The 21,385-nt window shown below is 45.4% G+C and overlaps 1 protein-coding gene across 1 annotated transcript in view; it reads left to right on the forward strand.

Annotated features, from left to right (window-relative positions):
* The first annotated feature begins 3,867 nt into the window (after positions 1-3,867).
* Positions 3,868-21,385, forward strand: part of LOC146350290 (maestro heat-like repeat-containing protein family member 6) — a 34,646-nt gene continuing 17,128 nt past the window's right edge. The window contains exons 1-7 of the mRNA XM_084845528.1: positions 3,868-4,230; positions 6,100-6,252; positions 8,480-8,634; positions 10,955-11,120; positions 13,282-13,451; positions 19,938-20,072; positions 20,151-20,265. Of these exons, the coding sequence (XP_084701654.1) occupies positions 3,868-4,230; positions 6,100-6,252; positions 8,480-8,634; positions 10,955-11,120; positions 13,282-13,451; positions 19,938-20,072; positions 20,151-20,265 (1,257 nt within the window). The remainder of the gene's footprint in view (positions 4,231-6,099; positions 6,253-8,479; positions 8,635-10,954; positions 11,121-13,281; positions 13,452-19,937; positions 20,073-20,150; positions 20,266-21,385) is intronic.

The following is a 21,385-nucleotide window of genomic DNA, read 5'->3' on the forward strand; positions in this document are numbered from 1 at the left end:
GGTGATTATTGTGCTGCTGTCACTGCAAATTTCAACAGCACAGTGGTAGCAGTGGTGGGGGGCTGCAGGAGCCCACCCCTGTTCTCGACCTTTGCAGAATTTTGATGGGAACCGGGCCTTTACCTTCAATGCACATGCTCAAAAGGTGTGTCTCCCACTCTTCCCCCTTAGTTCCTTGACAACCACTGCTACCGCAGCATCTGAGGGTGTTCTCGATCTCCAGTGGATTTTGCTTCATCGGAGACTGAGCTGAGTTTTTCCTCATCGTTAAGGTCTCCCCCAATATGTGGTTATTGTCCTCAGAACAAGCCAATGATGAAAGGACTACAACCACCAGGAACCATACTGGGAAAGTGTTGTCATTTGCCTAAGAGTGAATAACTATGAATGCGTACCTGTCTTGCTGTACTGTTCAGATAACCCCTTGTAAAGTGTTTGCAGGAAACAAAAATAGTTGTCATAAATAGATCCAGCTCTGTCATAAAACCAATTCGGTTCTTTGTTGTCATTGCAAAATAGCAATTTGTGAGAATCCATTCTAGAATTCTATACCTCTAATGCAGCAGGCGGCAGCTTGTGGCCTTTCAGATATTTTGGCCTGCAACTCCCATTATTCGTCACCATTGGCTAGGCCTGATGGGAACTGTAGGCAAAAGCATCTGGTGGGCCACAAATTGCCCACACCTAATCTAATGGTAGAAAACTGTCTTCTGATTTCCAACTTTTTTTTTTTTTTAATTAACTAGTGGGTAGCCCTTTATGGTTGCAGCCATGGTCTTATTCACCCCAATTAATTCTTCTTTGTTTAAAATCCCTGCAGCCCCTCCAGTGAATTTGTAAACTAGTCCTATTCTCTCTTTATCTTATTTTTTCAAAGTCAAAACAGGCCAGGTTTCTTTTGTCCTTTGCTTAAGAGAGATTCTCCATTCCTGAAGCCGTTCTAGTTAGTCTTCTTTTCAATAAAAGGGAATCTTTAAAATCTCTTGGGCTCTTGAGTTTCTGCCACTGAAAATAACTCTGCCTCAGTTGGTAGCCCCAGTGATACCCATGACAACCATTGGCACACGGGGCAGCCTTGGTAATATAGTTTCCATGGTAGCCACAAAAGTTGTGACGTGATGAAATCCATTGTGACCTGTGCCCTGATGAGCAGTGATCCTTTCATTACCACATTCCAGTGAGGCAGAAACTGCTGCAACAGAAAGGGAAATATATAACACTGGTTCCAACCATGCAGACTTGTAAGTAGATCGCCCCATGTAGTCAGTTGCTTCTGTAGCCTCCATTAGCTCATCAGGGTTTTGCTGGTGCCAGGCATATCAGCTGATCTGTTCTACAGTCTTCTTCTTCTTCTTCTTCTTCTTCTTCTTCTTCTTCTTCTTCTTCTTCTTCTTCTTCTTCTTCTTGCTGCTGCTGCTGCTGCTGCTGTTTTGAACTTTCTTTAGTCAATTCGAACTCTTTTCTGTTGAAACATTCCAGAAGTCTTGATTACTTAATGTGTATTTTCATTCTTTTTAGTTTGATGGCCAAGTAGCTACATCCTTGTATGTTGGGTGTGTTAAGCTTTGTTTCATTTTATGCTAGATGTCTGATTCTAGTCCATCCAGATTTATTTTGTAGGTGTTTGAAAATCCAAGGCATTTGGATTTGGCCATTCTTTTATGTCCGGGAGGGAAATAATCCCTAAAAACATAACTGCATGTGATTTGGAATGAATTTCCACTTCTCTATGTATGAGACTTGTAATGCACTTTGATAACTGCTAAATTAAAATCTAGGAATGATCAATATCTGGCTTGCTTCAAACAGTTAGATCATCACTCTTACATCAGGTAGAACTAGACACTGCAGTGAAATTGGAGGTCTGGTAAAAATTCCAGGTTTCTGCTTCTCTATTTGTAACATGCTGCTATGGAATAATATGATAAAATATATAAGTCCCCTTCATATGTTATGATGCTTCCAGACTGAGGCTCCTGTCAGAAGGCATTGTGCAGCAATTCTGTCTTTTTTTCCTTAACGGATTTCCCATCGTAAGGAAAAAAAAACCGTGGAAAAACATCAGAGGGTTACGAGTAGAAGATGAAATCATCTCCCCCCGCCCCGTAAAATTCTGTGAATATGGACTAAACTATATGTTATGCTAATCATGTAGAGTGTAGCTGAAGTTTAGCGTTTCATTTAGTCTAGTGTAAACGTGCATGGCCCCAATTCAGATTGAGACCACTATGCACCTGGAGGGGAGGATTAAACTCCTCCCATTATTTCCTGAAATTCCCTACCATCACCACCGGGGGGCGGGGAACAAAAGAAAAAAAAGTCTCTAATGGAAACTTTTTTTTAACTGCCCCCCCCAGGGGGCAACTGGGGGGCAGAATTGGGAGGGTAGATTTAATCCTTCACTCCTGGTGCATGGTGGTCCTGATTCAAATCAGGGCCACATGTGCTTACACTCAAGGAAATGGAAAGCTACCCTTCAGCTACATGCTACACAATTTGCATAATGTGTAGTCTGACTTTTGTCAGGGTTGTATCTGAGCCCATAGAGTCTCAGAGCAGCTCTGATTCTGAGGAAGAGAGGCAATTCGTGCAGGAGGAACTTTCCCAAACTTCAGAGGCGCAACTGGAGACGCTCCCCCCCTTCTCACATCCCTGGGAGTGACAGCAAACAAGGCGTGGAAAGGGAAGGACAACCTGAACTTTTAGATGCGAGGCGCAGACGCAGGCACAAGCGGGAGATCGCATTAGCTGAGCTTCAGCGCTCAGCCCGATTGGCTCAACCTCAATAGCTGCGCCCAGAAGCATCACGGGAGAGGGGGAGATCTTCCCCTCCCACCCCTTAAGTTCAGAGAATTGCTGCCCTTTTCCCAAACGGAGATCAACTGACGTCCTAACCCTCAGAAACCCCCAGATGGCTGTTCCTTTGTAGTTCTCTGAGTCTCTAGCAATTAGCATCTGCATGCCTCATTAGGGTAAATGGAATTAAAGCCTTGGAAAGCAGCCCTTTTGTCTGAGTGTTGATTTGGCTGTTGGAGTATTCAGTAGGCAACAGGGGAATCCTGACAATTTTGAGGCAAGGTGGTAGCACTATCAAAGCCTTGTCCAGAAAGCACTCTTAGAGCTTTTCCACACCAGGTTAAAATCCCACACCTTTACTGGGGCTTCTGCTTCCGGATTCCTTGAGGGATTAAGCTCGCCTCCTTTGCGTGTGGTTGTTTCTGGGTTTTGTCTTTCTGGGCAAGTTCTATATGTTTCTTTAAACAGCCACTAGATGGTGCTGTGATAAAGTGGGATTCCAGAAATTCACTGGAAATTTATCATGCTTCAAAGCATGATAAAATCTCTTATTGCATTATCCCTGGTGAGAATTACATTGCTATAATGGCAAGAAAGCAAGGGAGAGGCCCTGGAGGTTGACAACTTTGTATAAAGGACCCACAAAAAATGTGATTGACCAATCATGAGCACACAATAAAAGCCTTGTGTAGAAATTCCTTTCGTCTCATGAAGGGGGAATCATGTGAGTAATTGGGAGTAGGGATTTAGTCTTCTTTGTCTTGCCCCTGATGCTGGATGCACTGCCTAGTCACACCTACGGATGTCCAAGTGTTAGCATGGTCATCTGCAGCATCTATTCCACATCCACTCCACATTACGGACTGCTACTGGAAGGTGATGTAAGGAAACCCAAGAGGTGATGATGTTCCATCAGATAATTCCTTAACTATACATTACTGAGAGAGTAGCAGGGATTTTGTCATGGGCTTTCCTTCAGCAACTCCATATTCACCAGTCTAGAATTGCATCCATAAGTTCTGTGATAATAACAGGATAAAGCAGGATTGTTTTTTTTCTCCAAGAACAACGATGGTTGTAAAAGAGAAGATAAGAAAGACCTATGGCTCACTTCACGTTGGGCTGAACATGGCATTTGCCAGTGAACCAGACTTTATCTGCTTAGATCAGGCTACGCAAACTTCCTTTGAGGACAAGTTAGATGATTTGACTCAGGAAAAGAAGGCAAATTCATATACAGCTCATAAGTTTCTGCCTGGTAAAGACAAGTATTATCTGCTGAAAACTAAAACCAGGATACAAGAGAGAGCCTCCACTGTCCAGCCAGAGCTTGGGAATGTCCTTCCAAAGGAGAAACAGAAACAAGAGGATGCAGGCAAGCACTTGGATCATCAGGATATCTCCTTGCAGCCAGCTAAGGAAGAATTTAATAAGGTACAAGTATTCAGTATAGATAGTAGGACTTCTATTTCCAGTCTGTCTTCTCCATACGCTCCACCTCTTCATACATTGTGTTCGCAATGCCACACATGCAGCACAATCCTATGTAAGTTTACTCAGAAGTAAATCCCACTGAGTTCAGGGGGGCTTACTTCCAAGTAAGTGGGTATAAGACTGCAGCTCTTAAGGCACAATTGTCAATGAGTGCATCTAACTCTGTCTCAGACCTCTAGGCTGTTCTCCCTGTACATCTCACACAGAACTTTTCTACATGAGGCTTTTAACCTGCCACTTTACTGAGGCTTCTGCTTCTGGATTATTTCTGGGATTAAGATTGGCTCCTTTACATAAGTTCTTTTTCCCAGGGTTTTTCTTTTTCTTCCTTTCTATATGCTCCATTACACAACCACTAGGTGGTGCTATGGTATAGCGGATTGCGCAACTACACTAGGGTTCCATACTGCCATTCCCGGAAATACCAGACTTTGCTCATTGAAAAACAAAATGTTAAAATAATTCCAAAGAATAGGAGAGGACCTGGAGGAGGAGAATCTCACATAGAACACCCACAAACTACTGTGAGTGAGGATTCCTGAGTGCACAATAAATGCCACTAGAAAGGCACACAGTCTAGGGAAGCTTTCAGAGCATTTCTGACACTGCTTCACAGTGGAATAAATGTGATGTCTGAATATATGTGAACCTATATTAGAAGTTAAGGCATTAATTTCACCCAGCGCCAATCTTCTCCAGTCTATCAATGCTTTTAGCTAGTCTGCTGTGGATATTATTCTTTCAGATGATGGATACATTTCAGGGCCAGCTCCAAGTCTGAGAGGGCCATGGGCAAGGTGTCCTCTGGTGAGTCCCCCAAACACCCTCCCTGGTAAGACACCACCCCACCCCATCCCATTGCCTCCCTGATAAGCTCTTGCAAAGCTTACCAGGGGGCAGAAGGGGATAGACAGCAGTTTAGCAGAGGGGGTGGGCAGTGGTACTGAAAGCAGCACAGTTCCAGGTGTTTGGTACTCCTTCAGCCTGCCCCTGTAAAGCAGGGATAGGGAACATTGGGCTTTCCAGGTGTTGGACTGCAGCTTCCATCAGCCCTAGCCAGTATGGGCAATGATGAGGGATAATGGGTGCTGCAGTCCAGCAACACAACAGCTGGATGGCTACACATTCCCCATCCCTGTTGTAAAGAGAAGTGCTAAGCAAGACAGCTAAAGCTGCTGCCACTGCCATCCTCTTCCTTATCCTTAATCTCTCTGAGCCCTGTCCCTGGATCACACCTTGGGGCTGGCTTTTAGGTCTGCTCATTACTCCATAAGATAGGAATTTCAGTATTTCCAAAGAGGATTGGATGCTGGTGTCCCCAGTGTCAGTGGGGCTGTGAATCCTCTCTGGGTTTCAGTCAGAACTCCAAAGGAGCTATCCAAGGTGCTGAACCCTATCCCCAAAATAGGTTCCGCACCCTGGATGGCTCCTTTAGAGTTCTATCTGGTTCTGGCTTCATTAGCCCATGACATTGGAACCACTTTATGGAATCTCTCCAGCTCCATTCCCAGACATAACTGCAGTTCCCTTCTCCTTCCACTGTGCTTCCCCCCTTCCCTCCCCCTGCCGAGTCCCATGCAGGACAAACATCTCAAAACTCAAACTAATAGTTAATGGGGGAGGGGGGGGCAAAGGCATTGGAGATAAGAAAGACTTGCCTGCCACATTTCTTTATAATGCTGGGCAATTTTAGCAAACATTTAAAGTTGTTTAAAAAAGAACAGAAAGGATGAGGCTGGAGTCACCCATGTTGAGTACTGACATTTGCAGAAGAATCACCCAAAACGTCCTCTTCTTGATTTATTTCAGAGACCTCAACAAGCTGATGCAACAGCCACAGTGACTGGTCAGGTACTTTTAGCTGTGGCTAGCCTGAGGGACACAGACAAAACCAGTATCCAGGCAGCTGCAGCTATGTTGAATTCAGTCCTGAAGAAAGAGAAGAACAAACTGAGGGGAAAGGTACAAAGAAATGAGAAAGTTGCAGGGTTTTTTTCCTACTGTGGGTTTCAGAAATCGGGGCTGTATATGTTATTTCTGTGGGCCCTAGTGATGAAATCAGGAGACAGAGTACTGGAGCAGCAGTTGTTTGTTAGTAAGATATTTTATTTTCAGCCTTGCATTATTCTGAACTAACACAGAGACAACTGAAGCCCTCTAGGGAAGGCGTGGGCAGAAAGTAGATCTCCAGATGTTTCAACTCCCAGAATTCCTGACCATTGGCTATGCTGGCAGGGGCTTTGGGGAGCTGAAGTGAAAAACCTTTGGAGATCTACCTTCTGCCCACCCCTGCTCTAGAGGCAAACCTTTTTTGGCCTCAGGACAAAATACCAATTGGGGAAGGGTCTCAAAGAATGTGTTCCAGCAGTGGGTGGGGCCAAAGGCAGAGTTGGTGAGGCCAAAGTGAAGTGCGTGAAGCCATATGTCATGTGTACTAATTTGCACATTTTCCCACCAAGCATGCAAGCCACAGCTCAAATCTTTGCACACCTACTCAGGAGTAAGCTCCAGTGTAACAGCTGTCATGCCTGTAAAACACAGCTCAGTTCTATGCAGGGTATTTAAAGTGCCTTTAAATACACTTATCTTCAATCACTGATCAGATATAACAGCAGAAGACGCTTGTGGGCCGGATGGGGAACCCCCAGGACCGCATCTGGCCCTTGGGCAAGTGGTTTCCCATCCCTGCTCTGTATGCTTGATATGGAACGTACTCAACAATTCTTCCCTTACTTCTTATTTAAGAATACCCTAATATCACATTTGACGAGATAATATTTAACACTTATAAACTAGGAGAACTACTTGGCTCTCTCTCATTTGCTGGCTGATCTGCTAGCCCGGTTACAGGTGTAGCCTGTCAGGTGGTTTCTTCACATTAGCAGGGTATTGCCTCTAAGGTTCTGGAGTAACTTCAGCAGATGTTTCAAATCATGATGATGTCAGAGATACATAGGACAGTAGTTCCAAGTTCTTCCCACTTATGCCAGGTACTGCTGAACATGCTGTTTCTGAAGCCATTTTAGTTTTTATTTTTTTACAATTGAAGGGGCAGTGGGAGCCATACATGACCCACTAGCTGCGCATCGCCCACCCTGATCTACCCCTTGATATACATTATACCAAGGGGTAGAGCAGTCTATGGCCCTATGCCAAATTGCAAGTGCAAAGGCCCCTCCAAATACACTCCAAGGCCACATCAATCAATGGCGCTAGAATTCCACTGGAAAAGAAGGTAAGTATTAGTGACAGACAAGCCCCCTTGGCTCACCTCCAAATCCTTTTTTTCTTTTTTAGCTTTCCTAGGAATCCCCCCCCCCCCGCCTCAACTCTTTTTGAGGTTTTCCAAGGCAGCTTGGAAAACAATAATGAAGTGCCCACAAACCCATCTCCGGCAGTTCCGCCACCCTCTTTCAAAGCAAAAAAGTTACCCTTGAGAAAGTAGAGGGATGCACAACAGTAGGGAGGACTCATCAGATGTAGAAGATGCACTGCTGGCTGCTCTTTAACAGGAAGTGACACCTCCTTTCTGAATAGCAAGCCCTCTCTGCTGCTGCCGGTTACCCCCTCCTGCTTCTCAAGGGCATTTTCTGCTTGGAAGGGGTGTGTAGTACAGGCAGGGAGGGGATGCCTAGCAGCAAGAAGGAGCACAGTTATGAGAAGGATCCAAATTCAGAGCAGTCTGAGCATGACTCAGGTGCAATGGTGTGAAGCTGTCCACACTGGGGGAGTTTCATATTCCAACATCCCCCAATTCTGCATTCAACCCAATCACTAACTGTAATGCTTGTGTTTAAAAACCATGGTTTGTTCAGTATAGTGCGAGCCATTCTAGTCACAACCATGTCTAGAAAATGTCTAAACTTCAAGATTCTTCTTGGGTCAGAACATACAGAACAGTACCTAAGTAGTAAGGAAATAGTGCAGCACCACCTACTGGTTGGAGGTGCAGCATACCTCATCATTACAGCTCGCAAGATGCAGACATGGTCTTCTAACCTCGTTATGAAAAGAGCACTGCCATTTTTCGTAACAGTTATGTTATCTGCTGCACTGCCAACCAGTCTCACCCAGATGCCAAGCACTGCTGTCTTCATAAATGAGGACCGAAAATATAAATGGGAACAAGCATCAGAAACCATGGAAGAATCATCAGTGACAAGCCCGTGTATGTTTTGTTTTCTTCCAGGTGCCAGAAATCATTGAGATTATTTATTTCCACCTGCGTGCTATCCAGGAACCTAGTGCAAGAGAAGCAGCCATAGGGGCTGTGTGCCTTCTGGCTGAAAAACACACAGATGAAGCCATTTCAAGTCTTCTGAGGCTCTCACTGCTTTGTGACAGGTGAGGAATTGAGCTGATGTCCATGGTTCCCAAGGGAGAAGTTATAAGGAAGTTTCTTCACCTGCTGCCTCTGCTGGAGAAATCGGTGGACCAAGCCAACAACAATGTAGCTGACTCCATCTTCCAAATACCCTGCCATTCATAACTTTTACCAGAATATTGTGGATAAATGTACCCTTTATCACTTATTTAGTAGTAAGTAAGTAGTAGTAAGAGCTCTGGCTATTGGGCGGTATAGAAATAAATAAATAAATAAATTTAACCAATGTATAGATTACTGGCAATTCAGTTCCACTGAACTGACAGGAAGGTTGAGCGGCTATCTTGGCGTAGCACCTGAAGTGAGGCAGTTGTCACCCCAAGGTTTTTCTTTATCTTATTCATGGGAACCTTTAGACCAAAGGCAAGGGTACACCAAGGTATACCAGCTTGGGGTATATGCTTATGAAGCCCCTTCACTGCCATGAGAAGCCAGCAGTCTGCAGAGCCCTTCAGTCCAGGGCAGGCAGCTTGTGGCCCTCCAGATGTTTTGGCCTACAACTCCCATCATCAAATGCTGGCTAAGTCTGATGGGAGTTTTAGGCCAAACCACCTTGAGGGTCACACATTGCCTCCAGTGGTCTTACCATCATCTGCATCAGCCAAGTGAAACATAAGAAGCTGTCTTACACTGAGTCAGAGCATCTGTCCATCTAGCTCAGTATTGTCTACCCTGGCCAGCAAAAGTTCCCCAGGGTTTCAGACCGGTCTTTCCCGTCCTTACTTGGAAAAGTCAGGGATTGAATGTGGGACCTTCTGCACAGAAAGCATGTGCTCTGCTACTAAGCTGTGTCCCTTTCTCCTCCCTAATCAAGTGAGTTGGTAGCATTAGGTGAAGAATCCTGGGTCTGATGTGCTGAAGCAGCATATTCAGTCTCCTAACTTAGAACCATGAGGGCTGAGCTCCAGGGATTGATCCGCACCAGCCTTCCCCAACCTGATCCAGATGTTCTGGACTTTAAATCCCATCAGCTGCAGCTAGCATGGCTGATGGTCAGGCATTCTGGGAGTCGTAGTCGAAAACATCTGGAGGGCACCAGGTTTGGGAGTCTGGTCTACACAAATAGAAAAGAGGAGCCATTTTCTGGACAGCAACATGCTGAAGTCTGAAATCCTAAATGCACTTAATAAGAAGTAAGCCCCACTGAACACAATAAGTTACTTCTGAGTAAACATGCATAGGATTGCATTGCATGAAGCTCAGTTATATGCAAGCTGCACTGGCATGACAGTCTTAGAGGAGAAGTTTGCTGCTCTGAAGGTATTGCATTATAAGATTGCCTCCCAGAGGCATACTTAGGCTGCTCATGGAAGACTAAATATTGACTAGTTTACAGGACAATTTATTTATTTTTGCGTGATCCATTGTATGTTATTTGTATTCTGCCACATTGTCCAACCGAGTCCTCAGGGTAGTGATCTATGCTGTAGCAGTATGCTGAGTGAACCATCTTCTGCTCAAAATACTAAAAATACAAGGCAGCAAGTGTTACACAAATAGAGAAGGGGGATATTGGAGAAGAATGTGAAAAATGTACATCAACAAAAGAATGATGAGTACTATACAGCAGAGAAACAGGATGGGTGAAAGGCTGCCTCTAGGGTGCTTTGTACAGTCTGGTGAGGAGGGGGTGTTGCTAGACTGATGTCAATGCAAAAAAAAAAAAAAAAAGTTTCTACCTTCATGGTTGAAAAGGTGAGTGTGGAAATCTGACAGCAAATCATTTGTGATCCTTAGTGGTAAACAAACTTCCAGATCTGTTGGTCACAACCAGCTCTGACTGCAAGTTTTTGGGGGCCCTTAGGCAAGACACCATCAACGAGCTCCCTCCCTCAGTGAGCATACCTTCTCACTGCCATTGTCACTAGCTGCTATTGCTCCTCTTCCTCTTTCTCATCACTGCTACCTCTTGCTTGCTTGACAGGCAGAGAGCCAGTGAGCAAACAGGGAGACTGTCCCTCATTCTCACCACCACTATTATCTCAGCCAGAGCAAGAGGCAGGTGAATAACAGGTTGCAGTGATGAAGAGGAGGAACATCTCCAGGGGGCTCTTGTCAGTGGGCCCTTGCTGGGGTGTGGGTAGGTGTCTGACCAGGCCTATCCTTGATGGCGACCATGGGTACATCTTGTTCATTTACTGATTTCTCTGTGTATGTGTGTGTGTGTCTACAAAACCACACTTTAGATCATACTAGTCATGTGGCAAGGGGAAGAAATTAGCAATGATTGTATCTGTATTAGTATGTATTTGTTTTGTTTATTTGTTGTTTTAATTTCAGGCATGTCACTCAAATTTGGGAAGCTCTGGGCCAAGCTAAACAGCCTGTCAGACTCCAGGTTCTTGCAAAACTTCTTGACATGCTGAAAAGAAAACCTTGCCTCAGCAGTGAATGCCCTGATTTGGACACAAAGTTTAAGGATAATTCCTCCCTTCTACCGCTAGCAGTGAGCAACAAAAGATGTATTATTTACTTACCTCCACGTGTGACAAGCTGCACTGTGAAAGAGCACACACGGTGATCTAGAAAGATGCCTAACTGTGATCAAGAGCCACAATCCAATGGAGAGCTAAAGTGCACTTTGGGGCTGGCCCTACCATTAGGCAGAGTGAAGTAACTGCCTCAGGCAGTTTGGGAAGCCGCTGCAGCTTCCTGTGGGTGTCTCAGTATTAAGCTAAAACCCACATACTTTCCAGAGCTTTCTGCTTTCATTTTCTTTGCAGGATTAGGAAGGGCTTCTTTACACAGCAGCCACATGGTTTGAACTGAGGGAGTGCCTCCCTCTCTTCCTAGTATGTGTGCAAAGGAGGGGGAGGAATCTTGTTTTCATAGCATAACTTCTGCTGTACTGTTTTCTTGCAACCCCCAGGAAACCTCTGACTTACTTCTAAGTAGACATAAAATGTGAGATTGTGCTGTAAGTCTGCAACCCTTGGCACACATATGTGGGAGTAAGCCCCACTGAATTCATTGGGACTTACTTCTGAGTAGACATAAGATCACCCTGTAAGTCTGCAACCCTCGGCACACTTACATGGGAGTAAGCCCCACTGAACTTAATAGGGTGCTCAGAAACAACAGAGGATGTTGCTTCTGAGCTTGATGGGGTGGGGGATCAGATGTGTCTCCCTTCATTGCAGGGAGGCATTTTACCCTCTTCTCCCTCCAACTGAGAAATGCAGAGGCAGTAGACACAGTTGGCAGGCGATTCTTGCCCCCGTGCCTGTCAAATCTGCTCGGGTCTCCTTCCGTGCAACCCCGCTCCCATCCTCAATGCCTTTGTCATCCTGACCGCACCCCCAACAACTGAAAACAAATGCCCACAGCAGGCAGATGCAGCAGTTTCTTCCACTACTGGAGAATTTCACTGGGAGGTTATGGCACTCCTGTTCCATGGGCTGGAAAAAATATCACTTTTTTTGTGTTTGGGGAAAACACAAGATAGCCTGGGGGAAATTGCAGGAGGCACCTTGGATGGTAACTGCGTCATGTAAAGAGTCCGCAAATGTCCGAGAGAGAGCCATCTCAATAGCAGGATAAAAGCTCCATGTGATGAACCCCTGTACCTCCTGAGCTGCCCCATCCCTCGCAAGCCCATTTCCAGCCTTCAGAGCTGGTGCCCTGATGGCAGCAATACTTGCTTGTTCCTGACTTGGGCTGTCTCTCTTGTCTGTCTCGCCTAGTCGCCTATTTCCAAAGCATCACCGTGCCATTAGGAGATGCCCCTAACTGAGCAAGAGGCATCTGCCCAGAGTTTGTACTCTGGCAGGCATCATTTGGGTATATGCATTGCTCTGATCATCTGGCGCTGCTGCATTGCATTTAAGCAGAGAACGAGCAGAGGCAAGGTGTTTGAGAACAGACCTGCCCTGTGCCACATGCCCCCTAAGCTACCCTGCTGCCTCCAGTGCTCTGAAGTACACTGTGTAACCCCCATTGTTTAAGTAACATTCAACTGCCAGTTTGGTTGGCTACACTGGAACATAGGAAGCTGCTTTATACTGAGTCAGACCATAGGTCCATCTAGCCCAGTACTGTTGACACTGACTGGCAGAGGCTCTCCAGGGATTCAGGCAGGATTCTTTCCTAGCCCTACCTGGAGAAGCCGGGGATTGAACCTGGGACCTTATGCATGCAAAGCATCTGCTCTACCACTGTAAGTAACTTCCTCAAGCAACCAAATGGATTGGGCCAGCCCTGCACTTAAAACTATTGAAATAGGACAGTTTGTGGTCAGACTTGCTCTTTATACCATGATATTCCAATGTGCCAGTGCTGAAGCATCTGTGTGCTCCATTATGCAATCCAGAGTGCCATCACTCACAGCAATATTGGTTGTTTAGTTTGCAGATGACCCATTTACAGAAATTAGGCCTTAGAGAAAGATGACAAAACCAGGGAAGAAAAAAAGATCATGAAAAGTTCTAGGATGTTTGTCTCCAGCTTTTGCTAGAATAGCACTCATTGTGGCCATACAGCAACCCTAACCCCTGGTTTCAGGGTTAAACTACACTGATCTGAGAACCAAAATAAAGAGTGATAACATGTTTGTGAGACAGCAGTCGAATTGTCCAGAAGTAATATTGTTGTTTAAAATTCTATTTCAGGCAACAAAGGCCCTATGCATTATATTTAGAGATAAAAAGTCCAAAATCCCTATGAACAGCTTTTATGTATCTGTGATCATCTTCCTGGTGATTCAGCTGCATTACTTGATGAACTGTTCAGACATTGAATTTGGACAGGAGGATATACTCAAAGCATCAAGCTATATAAGGTAACAGCTAATGGGATACCAAGCAGGTAAATATTTGTGTTCGATGAAATGAAATACTCTTTTCTCTAGCTCTTAAGGAAAGACTCTGGGGGAGTTATCCCTGTACCTCAGCATGCGAATCATTGTCATTAAAATGTCCTAGTACGATAGCACCTAATCTTGAAAGATTGTCCATTCCATTATGACATTACCACAAAGCATCTGATAGAATTTTGCCAAGACAACTCACTGTGCATAACAAACACTCTCTTCCAACAACCTAAGAGATGACTTTCTACATGGACTTCACCAGACGGTCGACACCGAAATCAGATTGACTACATCCTTTGTAGCCAAAAGTGGCGGACATCTATGCAGTCGGTAAAAACAAGACCTGGAGCTGATTGTAGTTCAGATCACGAACTTCTTACTGCACAATTTAGAATCAGACTAAAGAGAATAGGGAAGACCCACAGATCAGTTAGATATGAGCTCACGAATATTCCTAATGAATATGCAGTGGAGGTGAAGAATAGATTTAAGGGACTAGATTTAGTAGATAGGGTCCCGGAAGAACTATAGACAGAAGTTCGCAACATTGTTCAGGAGGCGGCAACAAAAAACGTCCCAAAGAAAAAGAAAACTTTGGTTTTCTTTTTCTTTGGGACGTTTTTTGTTGCCGCCTCCTGAACAAGATGGCTGTCTGCTGAGACACTGGAAGCAGCCCAAGAAAGAAGGAAAACAAAAGGCAACAGTGATAGGAAGAGATATGCCCAATTAAATGCAAAATTCCAGAGGTTATCCAGAAGAGATAAGGAATTATTTTTAAACATACAATGCGCGGAAGCGGAACAAGATAATAGAATAGGAAGGACAAGAGACCTCTTCCAGAAAATTAGAAACATTGGAGGTAAATTCCAGGCAAAAATGGGTATGATCAAAAACAAAGATGGCAAGGACCTAACAGAAGCAGAAGAGATCAAGAAAAGGTGGCAAGAATATACGGAAGATCTGTATAGGAAGGATAATAATATCGGGGATAGATTTGATGGTGTGATCAGTGAGCTAGAGCCAGACATCCTGAAGGGTGAGGTTGAATGGGCCTTAAGAAGCATTGCTAATAACAAGGCAGCAGGAGATGACGGCATCCCAGCTGAACTGTTTAAAATCTTGCAAGATGATGCTGTCAAGGTGATGCATGCCATATGCCAGCAAATTTGGAAAACACAAGAATGGCCAACAGATTGGAAAAAATCAACTTATATCCCCATACCAAAAAAGGGAAGCACCAAAGAATGTTCAAACTATCGAACAGTGGCACTTATTTCACATGCCAGTAAGGTAATGCTCAAGATCTTGCAAGGTAGACTCCAGCAATTCATGGAATGAGAATTGCCAGATGTACAAGCTTGGTTTAGGAAAGGCAGAGGAACTAGAGACCAAATTGCCAATATCCGCTGGATAATGGAGAAAGCCAGGGAGTTTCAGAAAAACATCTGTTTCTGTTTTATTGACTATTCTAACGCCTTTGACTGTGTGGATCATAACAAACTGTGGCAAGTTCTTGGTGGTATGGGGATACCAAGTCATCTTGCCTGCCTCCTGAGGAATCTGTATAACGGCCAAGTAGCAACGGTAAGAACACACCACAGAACAACGGACTGGTTTAACACATCATGCGACGTGCAGAACACATCATGCGACGTGCTGGGCTTGATGACTAGGGATGTCAGAGAATTCCGCAACAGATCTCGGTGACCCCTAAATCCGTTGCGGAACAAAGCCCCCACCCCCCCAACCCACGAAAGGTGGATGGGACAAAGTCCCTGCCGCCCCCACCCCATGAAAGGCGTGCAAAACGGAGCACTTACCTGCTCCCGTCCACGCTGCTTTGCGAATGGCGGCCGTCCTGCAGCCACCAATCGTTTCCTCCTCTTCATAGCTGTGATAGGCCACGTAAATACTTACGTAGCCTATCACGGCTAACGCAGGGGCGCCATTTGCGTCTCTGCAGAAGCTGTGATAGGCTACGTAATTATTTACGTAGCCTATCATGGCGGGGGGGGGGAACCCAGCGTACGCAAATGGCGTCTACCGCCATTTGCGTACGCTGGGGTTTTTTCCCCCCTGCCATGATAAGCTACGTAAGTATTTATGTAGCCTATCACGGCAGGGGGGAAAAAATCCCAGCATATTTGCGTACGCTGGGGTTTTTCCCCCTGCCGAGATAGGCTACGTAAATATTTACGTAGCCTATCACGGCTCAATACAGGGATGCAAATGGCGGCGGCTACGACAGCCGCCATTTGCGTCCCTGTAGGGCTGCCCAGTGGCCGGATGTCTGGCTGCGGGCGGCCGGGCAGGATTCCGGGGGGAGGGACAGAGTGCCTCCCCCCCACTGCGGATTGCCTGGCGCAGAGCCAGGTAGGTGTTTCGTACATCCCTATTGATGACGCCAAGTCTGGAGTTAAAATCGCTGGGAGAAACATTAACAATCTCAGATATGCAGATGATACCACTTTGATGGCTGAAAGCGAGGAGGAGCTGAGGAACCTTATGACAAAGGTAAAAGAAGAAAGTGCAAACGCTGGGTTGCAGTTAAACCTCAAAAAAACCAAGATTATGGCATCCAGCTTGATTGATAACTGGCAAATAGAGGGAGAAAACGTGGAGGCAGTGACAGACTTTGTCTTTCTAGGAGCAAAGATTACTGCAGACGCTGACTGCAGCCAGGAAATCAGAAGGCGTTTACTTCTTGGGAGGAGAGCAATGACAAATCTTGATAAAATAGTGAAGAGCAGAGACATCACACTGACAACAAAGGTCCGCATAGTTCAAGCAATGGTATTCCCCGCAGTAACCTATGGCTGCGAGACCTGGACCATAAGGAAGGCTGAGCGAAGGAAGATAGATGCTTTTGAACTGTGGTGATGGAGGAAAATTCTGAGAGTGCCTTGGACTGCAAGAAGATCAAACCAGTCCATACTCCAGGAAGTAAAGCCAGACTGCTCACTTAAGGGAATGATATTAAACGCAAAACTGAAGTACTTTGTCCACATCATGAGAAGACAGGATACCCTGGAGAAGATGCTGATGCTAGGGAAAGTGGAAGGCAAAAGGAAGAGGGGCCGCCCAAGGGCAAGATGGATGGATGATATTCTGGAGGTGACGGACTTGACCTTGGGGGAGCTGGGGGTGGCGACGGCTGACAGGAAGCTCTGGCGTGGGCTGGCCCATGAAGTCACGAAGGGTCGGAAGCGACTGACCGAATAATCAACAACAAGAAATAAGTCCCATTGCTCTAAAAAGAATTTAATTCCAGGGGTTGGATCCAGACTTAATCATGCATAGGATAGGCCCATTGAAATTGATGGGACTTGAGTTAGTCATGACTTAAGTGATCCTATACCATATATGTGTACTTAGGCATATAGCCTTAAAATGCTGCTTTCAGTGGAACTGGGATCCATTTGTGAGGACACCATTTTAAAGCATTTACCAAATTTTATAACACTTTGTTCCTGAAAGCTCAGACTTGTAGAACAATAGCAATGCCACAATTGGCAGCCACTTTCAATAAATAGCCCCCAAATGTCCGCCGTTCCAGCCATTCCGTTTCTATGGAATGTGGAAATCATGGGCATAGGACATAGCTTCCTTAATTTTGGGTGGGGATTCATTTGTGCACAGCATCTGTGCAACTCTTAAAAAGCCAGTCCACCGTGGAATCCGCAGGTCAGATTTATAGAAATCCAAACTCATTTGAACCCTTTTGCGGGTTTCCCCGACATCCCTAGTGCCTGCACCCCCAGCCAATGCTTGCCGGAGTCTCTTCACCTGTCACTCATCATTCTGATCAGGATGGTGAGTAGTAGATGAATGGACTCAGCCAGGAAGCTGCTCCTTGGGCCACTGGTTGAGTGCTGTTCTCTGTGCAGAGAGGGGCACATGTCCATGCCTCTCTCTGCATGGAGAAAGAAAAAACTGCAACATGTTGATGGGCAACTTCAGAGACCCTGCTCTCCCTTTTTAAGGTTCTTTATCTTGCACTGTACTGCTCTTTAAATAGAGGGTGCCTTCAATTAGAAGATTGTCCTCTGTAAAGTAGGACACATTGCCACCAGGCAGGTATGTGTGTGTGTGTGTGTGTGGGTATGTGAGTGTGCGTGTGTGTGTGTGTGTGTGAGAGAGAGAGAGAAAGAAGTGTTCTCAAAGTCAAAAATACGAAGGTTCAATAAGAGAGCAGCAAATCACCTGAGAGGGAGAGAGAGGAGGCCTCAGCTGCAGGAAAGCCTCCCCTGTAGAAGACAGTGAGGATCTCCCCATGAGTCCATGGCATAGCAGCTTGGGGGGTTGGCTGCGCCTCAGTTATTTCTCATGTCAGGGTCACTGCTGCTACTGCTCCAGAGGGAAGGGAAGAGACAAAGGAAGCTCAGCCCATTGCAGTGCCAATGCCTCTCTTCCACATTCCCTGGGTCTTTCTTGGCCACTTTCCTTGGTCAGAGTTGGTGCCTCATCACTTCCAAGGTGTTTGCTGAAGAAAGAAAGAGAGAGAGAGAGAGAGAGAGAGAGGAAGGCACATGCACTGCAAACCTTCTAAATAGGACAGGTTGTCTTGGTAGTCAGCAGGTCTGCAGGGTGGGTGGGAATGTTGCTTCGATTAATGAGGGCCAATTTCTCATTGAGCCAGGGTTTTAAAAATTACTATTTTTATTAAACAGCAAATTTATTAAATTTGATTAAAGCGGTTCATTTGGTCTTGCAACATAAACCTCCCCTCCCTGCACATGGAGAGCACTTTGTACCTCTCTTCCACCAATCAGCTGGGCAGGGAGGATGGCACCCGACTTAAATGGAGAAGACTACAACTGCACCATCTTCCCCACTTAAATTGCGCTCTCAGCAGCGCACCAAACAGCTATTTGGCAGGCTGGCAAGAGCCCGACTGTGCTGAGGCAGAAGGCACATGAAGAGAATCATCCCTGTGGGCCCTTAGCCCCAACACAATCGTGGCGGTAGCACTGGTGGCACAAGGGGAAATTGTGGGGGGATTTGGGGGACAGTGGCAGGAATGGGCACCCGCAGTGGACTGCACAGGAGGCCCCCAAGGGCTGCAGGTTGCCCATATGTGCTTTAAACAAAAAGTGCAAAAGCAGGAGAGCATCTAAAATAGACCCACAAATGGAAAAGAAATGTCTCAAGATGTTAGAACAAAGATTTTATTTGTTTAAAAGCACCTTTTTACAAATAAAAACTTTGTTCCAGACTCCTGAGACGTTTCTCTTCCATATGTGCTTTAACCCACTGCACATGCTTAGGTGAGGAATGACTTTGAAAAACTGAAGTGTTCTATGATAGATGGATTAATGTTGCAGCCCTGTTTTTGACAGTGCTGGAAATGTTCCCAAGAAGAGCAGAGTACTCTGGACTGAGCCTTAATTGGAACTAGGTTTGCCAGTTTTAATCAGATAGATAATTGAAGTGTGGGTGGGATGGATCTCTGCCCATGCTAACGATTCTGTCGGTCATTGAAATGTCAATTTTTCTCCATCGTTTACCTGTGATTTTCATCATGGGGGTGACCTATGAGTGCATTGCAGGGAATTAAAACTGTAATAGGAAACTGGCCTCTACATGGGACTGCATTATACAAAGCATCTAGAGCCATCAAAGTGGCCTTCTGTGGTGCTCAGTAACTACCATGTTGCCCTAAAATCATTGCAGAAGCTGTTTCAGGTGGGAGGTGGAATTGCCCCCCACTGGGCCCTTCACAGACCAGATAATGTCAGTGGGTGTGGTCATGGCCACTGATGTTAGCACCCTACCCCCTGGGCTATTTTGCCTTTCTCTGTGCTGGGAGAGGCACATAGAAAGGGACTTGGATGGCACTGGGAAGAGCTTTCCTCCCAGACCTGGCCAAGTCCTTGGCTTTGTGCAGTATGTGCCATCCCCATCGCACAAAAGGACTCGGCTGACTCTGGGAAAAGCGCTCACTCCTCTCACTGCCAGCCAAGTCCCTGGCTTTGCACAACACACACTGCCCTCATAGGGGCAGCATGTGCCATGTGAATCCCCTCGGCCAGCACTGGGGAGAGCAGCCACTCCTAGCACCAGCTGAGTCTCCTGCCACCCACATCCCTGCTGTTATCTCTGATCTCAGGTTGGAGATAACAATGGATTTCTCTGGGGGCGGGGGTGGAGGAATCCAAGGAGGCTCTGTCAGCTGGATGCAGAAACTCTGTGGGTGGGATTAAGCCCATGGGTCGGAGGTTCCGCATCTCTGCCCTAAAAACACGCTTTTGTTTTTTCTGGTCAGCAAGACAAAAGATAGTAAGCTTATTTCCAGGAAACATAATTTCTACAATATACAGATTGTTCAAGCCAAAAGCATTTGTAAAGGATTTAATCATTTTATCTAACAAAACTCATGAATTAGGGCTTCAGGACCACAAGATTTGAAGGGAAGTTATCACCACCAGTCAAATGCTTTTCTTATCCTGAATTCAGTTGTACCATGGAAGCTTTAAAAGCCTTAGTCAAAAGAGAGAAGACTCCTCAGACGTGTTTTACGAGTCTAACGGGAAGCTGGGACCTTCTGTCTTCACCAGAGAATTACCTCGACGGGGTTCTCCTCCTGGCCAGGTAAATAAGGGAAGATCTGAGTTTGTGTGCAGCATAATTTCTATATATAAAACTAAAGCGTTATTGATGTCCTTCCAGAGCCCTTGTCAAACATCATCGTGGACTTGATTATGCTGTATTCACCAAGGTGATACCACTTCTCCACCATGGTGATGAAAAACAGAAGCTAACAGCAATGGCCTTTTTCACTGCAGTAGGTCTATTTTCTTGTTTGACTAGCACCTAGTACTACTAGCTCTTTTGAGTAGAGGCATAGTCCTAGCAGAACATGATAGGAAACGACACACAAAACAGTGAATGTATCCATGTCCAGTCCGTGCTCTCAAACATCATTAGGAGCAAGCAGGACCAGCTCATGATGCCAGGGGCACTGAGGCTAAGAGATAAGCAGTTAGCACAAAGCCAGCCATGGCAGAGACTTTCCATTTTACTTGCTGTTGTAGACTTAATGGGAATCAGAAATCATTGCCCATCTACTGCAAATTACCCAGAGATCTATCAGTAGATCCTGATGGACCTTCTGCCCACCCCTGATCTTTTCAATGCTAAACTATCGGAGCAAGCCAGGATTCCACCTTTTAAAAAGGCTGGAGAAATGGAGGGTGGAGCTTGATCCTCTTTCCATCTGCAACTCTTTTGCAAGTCACTGAGTTCCAATATTTCTAATTCTACTAGTTTGAACTGCACGGGACTAAATACCAAGAACAGAGAAATAGTAATAAAACAGAGAGGGTGCAAAGAATAAAGCAGAAGAATACTTCTCTCTTTCCTTTGATGTACCGACTTCAGACTAGGATCGGATTAAGTTGCATCTGATGAAGTGGACTCCAGCTCACAAATGCTTATGCTATAATGAAATGTGTTAGCCTTTATGGTGCCGCAAAGCACACCCCTATACCCACTTATCTGGCAGTAAGCTCCAATGAACTCAGTGGGACTTACTTTTGATTAGACATACTGGATATAGGATTACGCTATTTGTTGCGTTTGCTGCAACAGACATAAGGCGGCAACCCTCTCTGGAAATTAAGTGAGTTTAAATGGTAAAAGTCTTTTGTGAGGTTGTTTGCATTTCTAATTAAAAGAAATACTAATGGTTGCATTTCTGCTGGCTAAAGAATAGACCTTGTTAAACAAATGCTCAGTGTGTTTGACAAGTTCAATCCATGCACATTTACTCTAAAGCAAACACCAATGTGTTCAGTAGAGCTTACTCCAAAGTAAATATACATAAATAGCTGTCTTAAGGCGCAACCCTATGCATAGTCAAAAAAAAAGTCCTAAATTCCCAGCATGCCCCATCCAGCATAGGT

This window comes from Heloderma suspectum, chromosome 3, assembly GCF_057233095.1.
Source record: "Heloderma suspectum isolate Gila_16-S chromosome 3, 16-S_ref, whole genome shotgun sequence".
In the NCBI taxonomy this organism is placed as follows: Eukaryota; Metazoa; Chordata; class Lepidosauria; order Squamata; family Helodermatidae; genus Heloderma; species Heloderma suspectum.